General features: G+C 41.0%; 1 protein-coding gene across 1 annotated transcript in view; it reads right to left on the bottom strand.

The window, feature by feature from the left end:
- CUNH5orf34 (chromosome unknown C5orf34 homolog) overlaps positions 1-11345 on the bottom strand; it is a 17529-nt gene that overhangs the window by 5858 nt on the left and 326 nt on the right. The window contains exons 2-10 of the mRNA XM_019517897.1: positions 11287-11345; positions 10007-10096; positions 8613-9265; positions 7671-7772; positions 5926-6049; positions 4316-4407; positions 3989-4058; positions 3513-3683; positions 1640-1782 (exon numbers count right to left, since the gene is read on the bottom strand). Of these exons, the coding sequence (XP_019373442.1) occupies positions 1640-1782; positions 3513-3683; positions 3989-4058; positions 4316-4407; positions 5926-6049; positions 7671-7772; positions 8613-9265; positions 10007-10096; positions 11287-11345 (1504 nt within the window). The remainder of the gene's footprint in view (positions 1-1639; positions 1783-3512; positions 3684-3988; positions 4059-4315; positions 4408-5925; positions 6050-7670; positions 7773-8612; positions 9266-10006; positions 10097-11286) is intronic.

Below are 11345 nucleotides of genomic sequence, written 5' to 3'. Positions count from 1 at the left end.
TCCAGCCCAAATGTCTATGAAATCTGTGAAATCTATGAATTTGATAAAATCATTAAAAAAAGCCACACAACAGAACCAGAGAGTATCCAGTGAATAAACCAACCTATCTATCCACAACCTTGTTAAACACTGAAGTGCACCAAATATAAAAGGAATTTCTTTTAAAAGTTGCTTTCTGGAATAAGACTGTACTTTGTTGCTGATAGCACTTTTTAAGAGTTTCAAATGATAGAAGGATGAGCAGTATTTGATAGGTAGAGAGCAACAGTTAAGAAATTAAAGGATCAGATTTGATATGTTCAATTGAATGGAACAAATTCAGAGCTTGAATTCTGGTATGTTCAACTTTTTAGCTTCCAAGATACTTGACTGGCTAGGCTGTCTATAACTCCCGGTGGAGAAAGGGCTTGGGGAGTATAGTGGACCATAAACTGACTATTGCAACAGTACGTAATAGCATACTGGGTTGCATCGCATTAACAGGTGTGCTGGTTGCAAGTCCAGGGGGGTGATTCTTCTACTCAGCAGCAGAAGTGCTGTTTCCAGTTTTGAGCATTGCACTTCAAGGAACATATTTCATAGACATTAGGGCTGGAAGGGACCTTGGAAGATCATCAAGTCCAGTCCCTTGCCCCAGGGTCAGGAAGTCATAGGATCCCAGCAAGATAAACATCCGAATTTCTCCTGAAGGTGTTCAAAGTACGTGCTTGAACCACTTCCGGCAGCAGTCTATTCCCTGGGGGCTCAGACAGTAAAGAAGTTCTTCCTTATGTCCAGCCTGAAATGGCCATGGAGGAGTTTATGACTGCTTGACCTTGTCATCCCCTGGGGAACATCCACTATACTCCCCAAGCTCCTTCTCCACAGGGAGTTATAGATAGCCTAGCCAGTCAGGTATCTTGAAGCTAAAAAGTTGAACATACGAGAATTCAAGCTCTGAATTTGTTCCATGTAGCTGACAAAGCAGAAAGAGTCCAGCAAAAAACAACAAGAATGACTTGAGGTCTTGAAAATATGATGTACAAGCAAAGGTTGGAACTGGGATTTTTCCATTAAAATTAGGAAAAAACTCCTTCATTCTTCTATTAAAACAGAAAAACAACAACCATGGCAAAAATGTGAACAAAAACCCTAGCTGAAAGAAGAGCAAACATGTGAACATCCTCTACTAAAATGGAACAGTGAGCTATTTATGATTTTCATAATAATGCTTCACTAATTGGAACAAGTAGACTGGAAAAACTGATAGGCAGAGAGAAGTCAATGTCAGTAGCAAAGCAAGTGAAAAGCCGCTTCATGGCCCAGCTTTATTTGGGACAAAGATATATTTGTTTATCCATGGAATGAAAGAAATTAAATCACAAGTTACATTTCAACTTTCAGTTTCTATTTTAAAAATATTTTACCTTCCAAAAGCAACTATTCATAATGATGCAAATCAGAGGAAACTCATATGCGATAATTAACTGGTGATTGCCCTGAGGTATGCAAGCTGAAAAGCGACCAGCCAGTCAGATACAGCCATTTTACAGCCTATTTTAGAGACATATATTCAGCTTCTTACTTTTCTTGAAACACAGATTCAAGTTGAAATCCAGAATGTGTTAACTTCAAAAAGATTAAGATCACCTCTTTATACCTTTCATAGCGTCCAGGACTGTTTATCTGGATTAGATGCTGTGTCCCATCATGGGTTGTTAACTTGCACCAGCCTGTAGTAGAGTCTTGATTCATCTTCAGAAGAGAAAAATGAGAACTGACATCCTGGGTTTTTTTATTTGGCTGTAGAACAGTGATAAAGTATAAAGGAGCAACATCTGCTAGTTTAAAATGAAACATCTGCAAAGTCTCGACTTGCTAATCCATTTAGTGTTTGTGCTTGGCTAAGGAAGAAAAATACTACAGTATAGTGGCACAAACACAGAAAAAGGGAACAGGAACTTCTGGTTCTAAATATGGCCCCAACTCTGATTTTTCCATGCTGTTGGAGACTACTGGAAAACATATCCCATTCATTTCTTTTGACACTGCATGAAGATATTACTTGTATTTTTCTGGAAGTTAGAACCTGAGGATGGGCTGAAATCTAAATGATAGTTTGAAAAGTCATTATGTAGAAATGGCACCCCAAACAAATCTTGTTCTTTGTGTGTATTTCAAGTCATACCTGCAGCCTCTTTTTATTTTTACTTATTTATTTATACTTCCAGTAAGTGCCATAGGGCAACAGAACTGCAGAAGAGCAAAACTGTTTGTCCACCTATCCCTCCAGCTGATGCTTGACAGAATTTCTGAAGTGGGAAGTCAGACCAGCATGACAATCTCCCTGCATTGCCCACTGTTTGCAGACTGGAAATAAGGTGAGAAAAAATTTGACACATTTAGCTGTAAAATGAACAGATTTACCAAATTAAAATGGAATCCCTTTCTAATGGGTTACTTTTCAGAATAGAGAAATTTTGCATATTATACTTAGTGATGCAAGATCCCCAAAGTTAGTCTGTAAAATGCTTTTACGTTCCTTTATGTAAGAACATAAACAAGTGGACTTGAAATACACGTTTTGTTTAATATCCGTTATTTAAGTTGTTTATTAGACCACCTTATTTAAGTTGATCTAATAAAAGATATTCAATTCAAGAAAGTCATTCATGCCCAAGGCAGGCAAGAGTGACTTCCACATCTCTAACTGTCTGACTGCAGTTCACGTGTCTTTTGATACCATCATAACTCGCCTAGGAAGTTAACTGAGGGAGCAGTTTCTTATAAGCTGACATTATTTCCCTATACAAGTTAGGTTAGGCTACAAGTCATTCTTAGTGATCTGTTCATTTTAAAAACCAAACTATTAACATCATCTGTAAAGATAAGTAAAATTATACCTCATGAATTACTTTAATGCTTTACTGAGATATTGCTTCAGAAAACTATGTCATGATTCAAAATTATTCAGTAGTTCAAATGACTCAAACACTCAGAATTAAACGTGTTTTCAAGGATAAAAGATTCAAGCAAAATGCATGTCATAATAAGTAAACATAAGTAGCAGAGCTTCTCTCGTTGTTTGTACTTAGGAGACATGAGTCTTTCATTACAGGCTAAAGGAGATTTTTCCTTTCAAGCCCACAGTTAACATATTAGTGATATGTCAACATGTATACATATACAAATATTGGCAACTAAAGATAGGCCAGATTTGCAAACAAATGAAATATTTACAAACCAGCTTGAGTGCATGAATCATCAGATATAATGAACATGACTTACAAGGGTCCTCAAAAAGCCCAATTTCTGTTTTATATGCATCAGACTTTTTCTTTGGATTTCTGACTTATCACCCAAATGAAAAGTTTTTAAAATGGCTATTTCAAGGCCCCATTCCCAAAGCAAATATTATACAAAGGCTGCTTCATGGCCCAGCTTTACCTGGGATAAAGATACATTTGCTTATCCACAGAATGGAAGAAATTAAATGAAAAGCTGAATTTCTACTTTCAGTTTCCAAAGATTACCTGTGTTTTTCCATAACGAAAGTTAAAATCCCACATCATAGTCAAGGTCATCCCATCACAAAAAACAGCATGCACTTTATTATCCGAATATGCCACCAGTCTTCCTACATTGGGAATAACTGTTTCATCCAACAAAACTGGCAAGGTTTCCCATCCCTCTGTCTTTCGTATCTAGTATGGAACAAACATGAGAATACTTTAAATGTAATAGCTTGTGCCATTCGTTTAGCTCTTACCAAGACTCTTAAGCAGCAGCTAATTCACCAGACCTTTAACAGACTTCCCTGCCTGATTTCTCTCTCCTTCACAAATATGCCCTCTCAGAGAACTGGTTAAGCAAGCTGCCCAACCGATTAGTCCTTGGTATTCGTTCATTTACTTTCTCCTCTCCTCCTTATGGTTTCTCCTTTTTTTAGTCCATTAAATCCGTGGCAACCATTCATACGGGCATATTTAAAAAGCATAATGTTACATACCATATTCCAACAACAGCTACTGTAGTTATGTATTAAAGACAGTTTAGTCTTGTAGCAGTACTGAAGAATTCTGTGAAGAAAAATAAAGTAACTGCACTTCACTGTATAATCACATACTGTAAATCAATTGAGTTAGGTGTTCTTAGGGTCTTTATACTGTAATTTTCTATTCTTATACATGTCACCAGTAGAACAGACATGAATTACTTAACTTTCTACTTTAAGCAAGTATAAGAAATTAAACCGGAGTGACAATTATCATTTTGTAACCTTTGTGTCTGAATGCCACTTCAAAGGGCAAAAACAAAAATAAAACAAATGGTTCACCTGGTTGCCTGAGTAATGATGGAGTTTATAGAATATGGACTTCCTGGTACATCAGGGGGCAGATTGCTTATTGAGTACACCTTTTCTTCTCTCTATAGATCATAAAGCAGAAAGGAGAACAGTTATTTTTAGAAGCCACATTAATAAAACAATAGTTTAAATAGATATGCGGCAGACTACAAATCACAAAACAATTATGAACCCTCTGGTGTTGCTCCTTTCACTGTTTTGAATTCTTAAATTATCTCAAGTTGGTGCAGAATTGCAGGCAAGTCATTTTGCCTCATAAACTGTCAAAGCAAGGAACAGAGTTAAAGAATGATTAAAATGGAACCAAACTCTTTAAGCAAAGAGGTAACTTGTCTACAGATCACTGAAAAAAGCTATGCTCATGGAATAAGGTTGCCAACTGAATTTGAATACTATTTTACTTTTCCGTGACTGTGCAAGGTAAAGAACATTGCTACCAGTGCATCAACAAACACCATTATTATGGTCATTACCATCGATATCTGAAGCCAAGGAATTTATTAGACCATTGAACCTTTTCCCCAGTGTTAAAAGATGTTCTGATCAGAGCATATAAGAGAAAAAGAAACATAACCGTTTCCATGGCCGTGTCTTTAGGAACTTCTGAAACGTGAACCTGATCTTATCCATAGCAGTCTTTTCCATCTTATCCACAGGATATCCTCTGCCTCTAATCTTTACATACCCCTCCTGGTACATACCCATCTGTGCCTCTAGGCCCCAGTTACTACTTACTTTCTAAAGGGAAGCCAATGGTTTCACTACTCTAAGACTTGTGTACCTGGCTTCAGCATTGCCAAGATTCTTCTAGTACATCCTAAAGAGCCTGAACCCCTCAGAACAGTAATTTTTAATCAGAGTGCTGCAGTACTCTGGGGTACTATTAAATTTTTTGAGGGTGCGGCAGGGTGCCACACAATACTATCACTGTTAGGTGCTCAACAATGATTCACTTGAGAAACCCAGAGATTTCAAAAAGGAATCTAGAGTGTCAATAACATCTTGACCTGTTGTGGTCTGAGTTCTTTGCAACAGAATTGCTCTATTTTTTTTGTAGTCAAAAAAAAAAAGTGAAACATAACAGCTGGCATTTTCCAAGGGGTAGCTCAAGTCTAAAAAACGTTGAGAACCACTACCTCAGGCACATACCCCCACAGGAACTAAATAGGTAGCTTTTTCAAGATGAATGATTAGTCAACCAGAATACAGTACTTGGGGATCTTCAGTCAGAAAATGGTCAAAGCCTGCACATTTGCATGCTTGCGGCACAACTTCTCTCTTTCCTAAATGTCCTGGATTGCCTCTTGTCGCGCTGGACAGCAAAATGTATCAGACTTCTCAGTACTTTGTCATGTCCTTCAGGTTTTCCTGCCTTATCCATAAGTGATGAAAATACATAAGTGTTGAAAGGCTTCAAAAAACCTAATATACAAAATATTGGTGCAATCCAGATTACTATGATAGGGTATGCAATAGGACTCTTCATGTTACATTATCAGTTTCTTAAAGCAACAGATGTTGCTATCCTCAAATATAATATTAAAAAATGACAGTTTTAAAAAAATATATTTTATTCCTACCTGTCTTGATCCTTTCTGAATTGAATAGTGTGTGAAATAGTTTCCCAATAATGTTCCTTGTGACTTGAAAACTGATCCATCTCCAGGATAAATTTCTATAATGTCTGTACTATCTTGGATAAACCTGAGAGAGAGAGAGAGATGGACAGATGTTCTGTCAGCATATAGGTACTGTATACTAAAATTACAAGAACTTTGGTGAAAGAACATACCCCATGAAAACTTCCACATGAAAAGTTGTCTTTTCATGGGTGGGAAACCTATGGTCCATGGGCTGGATCTGGCCTGTGAACATGGGGCTTTGGCAGCATTAAGTGGCAGGAGGGAGGTCTTCTATGGACCCGCCTCCCCATGCTGCTACGGGGACAAGTGGTGGCAGCAGCCAGGTCCTAGCATCCACCACCTCCAATCCAATGCAGGTCATTCCGGCCAACAGCCAGCAAAGGTTCCATGGCTCTGTTCCGTAGAGTAGAACTTACTAATTGCTTTCAATTCTCAATTTTAAAAAAGGAAGATTAGTATTAATATATTTACAAAAATGGAGAGAAAGCATTTTACAGTTTCTTGCACCTGAAATAGCTACCAAAACAAACAAAACACAGAATTCATCCAAAGACATTAGAGAGCCAAATGCAGTAATTACAAATGTCAACATTTGTGGACAGTTCTAACTGAAACCCACAAATGAGACTCAGAATTAGCTTTCCCTTTCCCCTGCACATACATATTTCAATAAGATACTGGGTTTTTCATTACATGATCATATAATACTAGGTGTCTATGATCCACTACAGGCCCAGTTTAGTAACTCATTCTGTGTAGACCAGAGGGCAGAGATCTTTTACAAGCCACAAGCAGAAACAACCTAGCTTGAATTCACCATGGACTCAGCAGTTTTGGCAGTATGCCAGTGGTGGGGGAGCTTCCCTGCACCCATGCTGGGGACACGCAGGTGGGAACTGCACCTGCAGCTTCCAGGAAGTGGGGAGCTGAGCTGGGGAGAGGTACCTGTAAACTACATCCATGCTACTAGTGCTTCTCCCCTTCCCCTCCCCTGCCAGCTGCAGCGTGGGCACAGCTCTCCACAGTTTAGGAGCTACACTCACGTTGCAGCTGTAGAGCAGGGGGTTGGAAGAAGTGGCAACAGCTAAATGCAGTTTGCAAATGCCTGGCCCTGGCACAGCTCCCCACAGGCTTAAAGTCATGTCTGCTCTGCAGCTAGGGAATGGGCTCCCAGCTGCCTGGCCCCAGTGTGGGTGCAGACAAAGCCTCCCTGCTACTGACATGCTGCCAAAACCACTTGGTCTGTGGAGTGGAGCAACGAGGGTGGGGAGAAGCAGCTGTTGTGCGGGTGCAGCTTGGAACTGCTCTGATCAAGTACAGCTCCTGCCAGGCCTGGATGCAGGCACAGGCAGAGCCTCCCAGCTCTTCAGGCTGGATCAAGCGGCTCCACAAGCCAGGTCCAGTCTGCAGGTCATGTTGCTGACCTCTGATATAGACAGTCCCATGTCTGTGCAAGCAACCCTAACAATGTCAATGAGGTTTTGTGGAAACATGGGAGACAGATTCACATGGACTGCATTGTATGGGCTAAGGCCTAAACAGTCAAAAATATTCTGACCAGAATATTAACTAGTTTCTCAGAAAGTAGAATAGGGTCTTGGATCAGAACATTTCATCTTTGTGATTAAATTTCCATACAAACACACTTTTCCAAAAATGAACAGATTATCTGTTACTCCTACCTATAAAGAATACCTTGGCACCAAACAATGTTTATTAGTTGAGGGTATGAACATGGTTCAGTATTTTTCCCTTTCTGTAGAAAAAAGTCACAGAAAATCCACCTGGGCAAAACAAACAAACAAACAAACTCAAAACCAAATCACAGCAAGTTTGTAGTTTATCAGTATTACCGATTGCTAGTTCTAGTATTTTACGCTATAAAAAGAAACTTTAAATAGTTTGCTTACTTCTTTACAAAATACCAAACATGAAATTGCCAAGTTAAAAATCAGTTCACATTCAGGAACTGTAATATGGACAAGTTCTGAGAATAATCTTGGTAGGTAAGAAGTTCTCTTTAAAAATAGGTCTCTTAGTCAATTGGTTTGAGAGAAAAATATATGAACCTTATGATCCTTAAGTTTTTGTCCCCTAAGTAATGCAGCAGTTTATTACCATTTAGTCTGACTTTTTAAAAAGTTATAGGCTTGCTTTCTCCTTCCATCCTTTGCTATAAATAGCCTACCAGAGAAGATATCTGTGTATGAATACAAACATACATCTACACACCCAGTCCACTTCCGCTTTCTCAAAGTGTACAATATTGGAGAATACATGTCTTGACACACTTTCAAAGCTTCATTTCCTTAAAAAAGTTGTAGCTTGCTTTTTCACTATTCTCATTTTTACTTCTATAATTGTGCAAGCAGACTCTCTCTATGACATTAAAGATCAACATTTGTCTTCGGATTATTTTAGATTAGTCTATGTAATGTTGGTCTTACAAATGCCACATTTCATGAAGTCTGTAATAAGATTCCATCTTTTAGTTTTAACGTATATTACTGAGGGTTGGGATTCATTTATCATTCAGTTAGGGATATTACTGATGAAGCAGATATTCAGGTCTGAGAAGCAGCAAAACACTGCTAAAACTAAAAGCAAATACATGATACAGTTACCTATGTAGGTGTGGTGCAGTACAGCCAAGTGGTAAAGCTTCAGGCAAATGAGAAATTGCCTTGCAGTTTTCACTTTCCTTTAAAAGCTCAGATTCTACAGTTTTGTTCTGAGAGTATTTATCTTGTTCATGCGTTTTAGATGGGAGGCTATCAGCGCGCAGCTGATAGAATGTTAATGCCAGAGACAAAGGGTATTTCCACTCTTCTGGGTATGAGGAAACAGACCAGTGCTGTGTAACCCAGACGTAGTCAGAGTAACAGCTTGTCAGAGACAAATTGGCCTCATCTCTTCCTTCTGTTTGGTTTAAGTAGTTATTTGATTGGGCTGGTTTCCTGGATTTGTTTACAATACTGCATTCATCTTTCTTATTCTCCAATCTCAGCCGTTCTGACATTTCTGAAATACAGCTTTGGCTTGATTTCCCTTGCTCATCTTTTTTGCTTTTTTTTTCAGAGAAAAGCGAAGATTTTGCAGGCTTCTGGCTAGCTTTGCACAAGAACTCCACTGTAAAATCTTGCTGCAATTCTGACATGTAGAGGTGGGCATGACCATCTAAAGAAGATATCTTCACACTCCCATTATCCAGACATATGGCAGCATCAAGAGAGTTAGGGCTAGGCCATCTGACTTCCAAGACATCTGTCAAAAGTACCTAAGAAATGGAAAAGGAACAGAATAGATTGCAATGTAATATTTAACTGAGATAATCTCCTTTAAGCAGTGTTTATTTTTAAGTGAACTCCAAGCTTTGGAAAAAGTGAAATGTGAGGCTTCCTTCCTATTTATCCAGAAAAATATGGTAGCAGAAAAGATTAGATACCCAACTTCACTTCTCAGGCCTGCCTTTCCTTGTTCAAACAGAATCATCTCTGATGGTAATGAAATAGCTTAGCTGCCCTACTAAATGAATTCTCATCCTCCACACTTAGACAATGGAAGATGTGTAACAACTACAGTGGGTAGGTTATGTGGATGACTAAACATTCAAGTACATCCAAGTACATTTTATTGCTTCAGCTTTTCTTGTACAACTTTTTCTATCATACCTATCTTTATGATACCTTGTGGTAGCATTTTATAATGAACTCCAAGTGTGCAAATTCATCAACCACCATCTAATCTATAATTGGATAAACTCTGGAAGGCTAAAAGCCCTGCTGGCATAATGTCCTGCTCCCAAACCAGGGGAGTTCAGTCTTTTCTGTATCTATTGGTAGGGTACCCGATCATTTCTGAATACTGTCCTCAGCTGAAGATCCAGATGAAACGCTGGATCCAAAAGGAATAAGACACTGCAAAACACCTGCAACAAAGGGTGAAAATCCAGCACAAAAAGTTGTTCAAAGTTTCCGTAAAGTAAACCTTGGAGAAATATTAGGTATGGAAAACATACCCGTTTCCTTTCAGGAGGCAGGATGTGCGAGGGTAAGTATGGACGAGCAGAATACTGGTTCCGAAAATCTAACGCTTGTAAGAGTTGCTCCTGATTGGGGAGGAGGGGGGAGAAGAGAATACAAGACGCATCATGAAATTGACTGCACAGCGAGAACATTTCACCAGGTTTCAAATCCTCTTGTTTTGGTTTCCGATTGAAAAACCAGGATCATTTGTCCACAGACAAACCAAAAATCCCATTAAAATCCTTCCACGACAGGGAGACACCAATCATGCAAATCAGAAACCTACCCCATGACTTCTGGGTGCCACAAGTCTAACCAGTTAGCTTTGGACACTGGCAGTTCATTTGATATTTCTGACACTCTGTTAGAACAAGCTCTTTATGCAACTCAACATACCTCTACACATCTCCCACGTCCCCTCTCCTCCTACTGGCACTCAGCTAGGAGGTAGCCTACAGCAGAGAGTTAAATTCATCTAGTAAGAATGGCCATTGACTGGGTCTTGGCCAGTGTCCTGTGGCACTCCATGGCAGAGGGCTCCATCAAACTGGCTGACTGCTTTTAGCCACAGGCAGAAGAAGGAGGGTGCCCCGCCCCACAGACCAGATGAGTGGTGCGAGGCAAGTCCATGGGCCAGAGGAATGGCATGGGGCTGGCTGAATCAGGCCCACAGGTCCCCTTTGCCCTGCTGGCCCTGGCCAGTCCAAGACTCTTCCTGCCCCTGCCCTGGAGCACAAGCAGGGATGCAGTGTACAGTGCACATCCCGGACAAGCTGGCACATGCACCAGGTCCTAGTGCAGCCCAAGGATGGGCACCACAAACGGTGCCATCTGAGTGCTGCGAATGCTGAGGCTGGTCCAGCACCTGCCTCACACTGCCCGTGGCTAAAAGCAGGCAACTGGTCCAACGCCACAGGCCATGCCCCAGGTTTACTCTTTGAACCTGGACAGGGTACAACCCTAGTGCTTCTGCATGTAGGCCACATCTATGGCAGTCGGTCATGGCCTTGCGCCTGGCGTTTCGCCCACCGCTTCTGACCACTGGTGCCTGCCAGCCCCCTCAGAGAAGAAGCCGCCAACCCACTCCACAAGCCAGGGGCGGGTGGGCGGCCTGGCAGCAGCCTGGCCTGTCCCGCAGCACCTCCCCAGAGCGAGCTGGCCCTGCGGCCTGACCCCCGAGGCGCCCTGGCACCAGGCGGGCCGCTCCCCCCGAGAGGGCTGCGCCGGCACCACCCGAGGCCGAGGCCGGAATGAGCGGAGCGCCCGGACACACCCGGCAGGCGCTGAGGGCGAACGGACTCCGGCGGTGGAGCCTGTCGGGCGGCTGCAGCG

Source organism: Gavialis gangeticus, unplaced genomic scaffold (genome assembly GCF_001723915.1).
Source record: "Gavialis gangeticus isolate Ggan-Ray unplaced genomic scaffold, GavGan_comp1, whole genome shotgun sequence".
In the NCBI taxonomy this organism is placed as follows: Eukaryota; Metazoa; Chordata; order Crocodylia; family Gavialidae; genus Gavialis; species Gavialis gangeticus.
The sequence above is the reverse complement of the archived record's forward strand: the minus strand, read 5'-3'. Positions and strand labels throughout refer to the sequence as shown.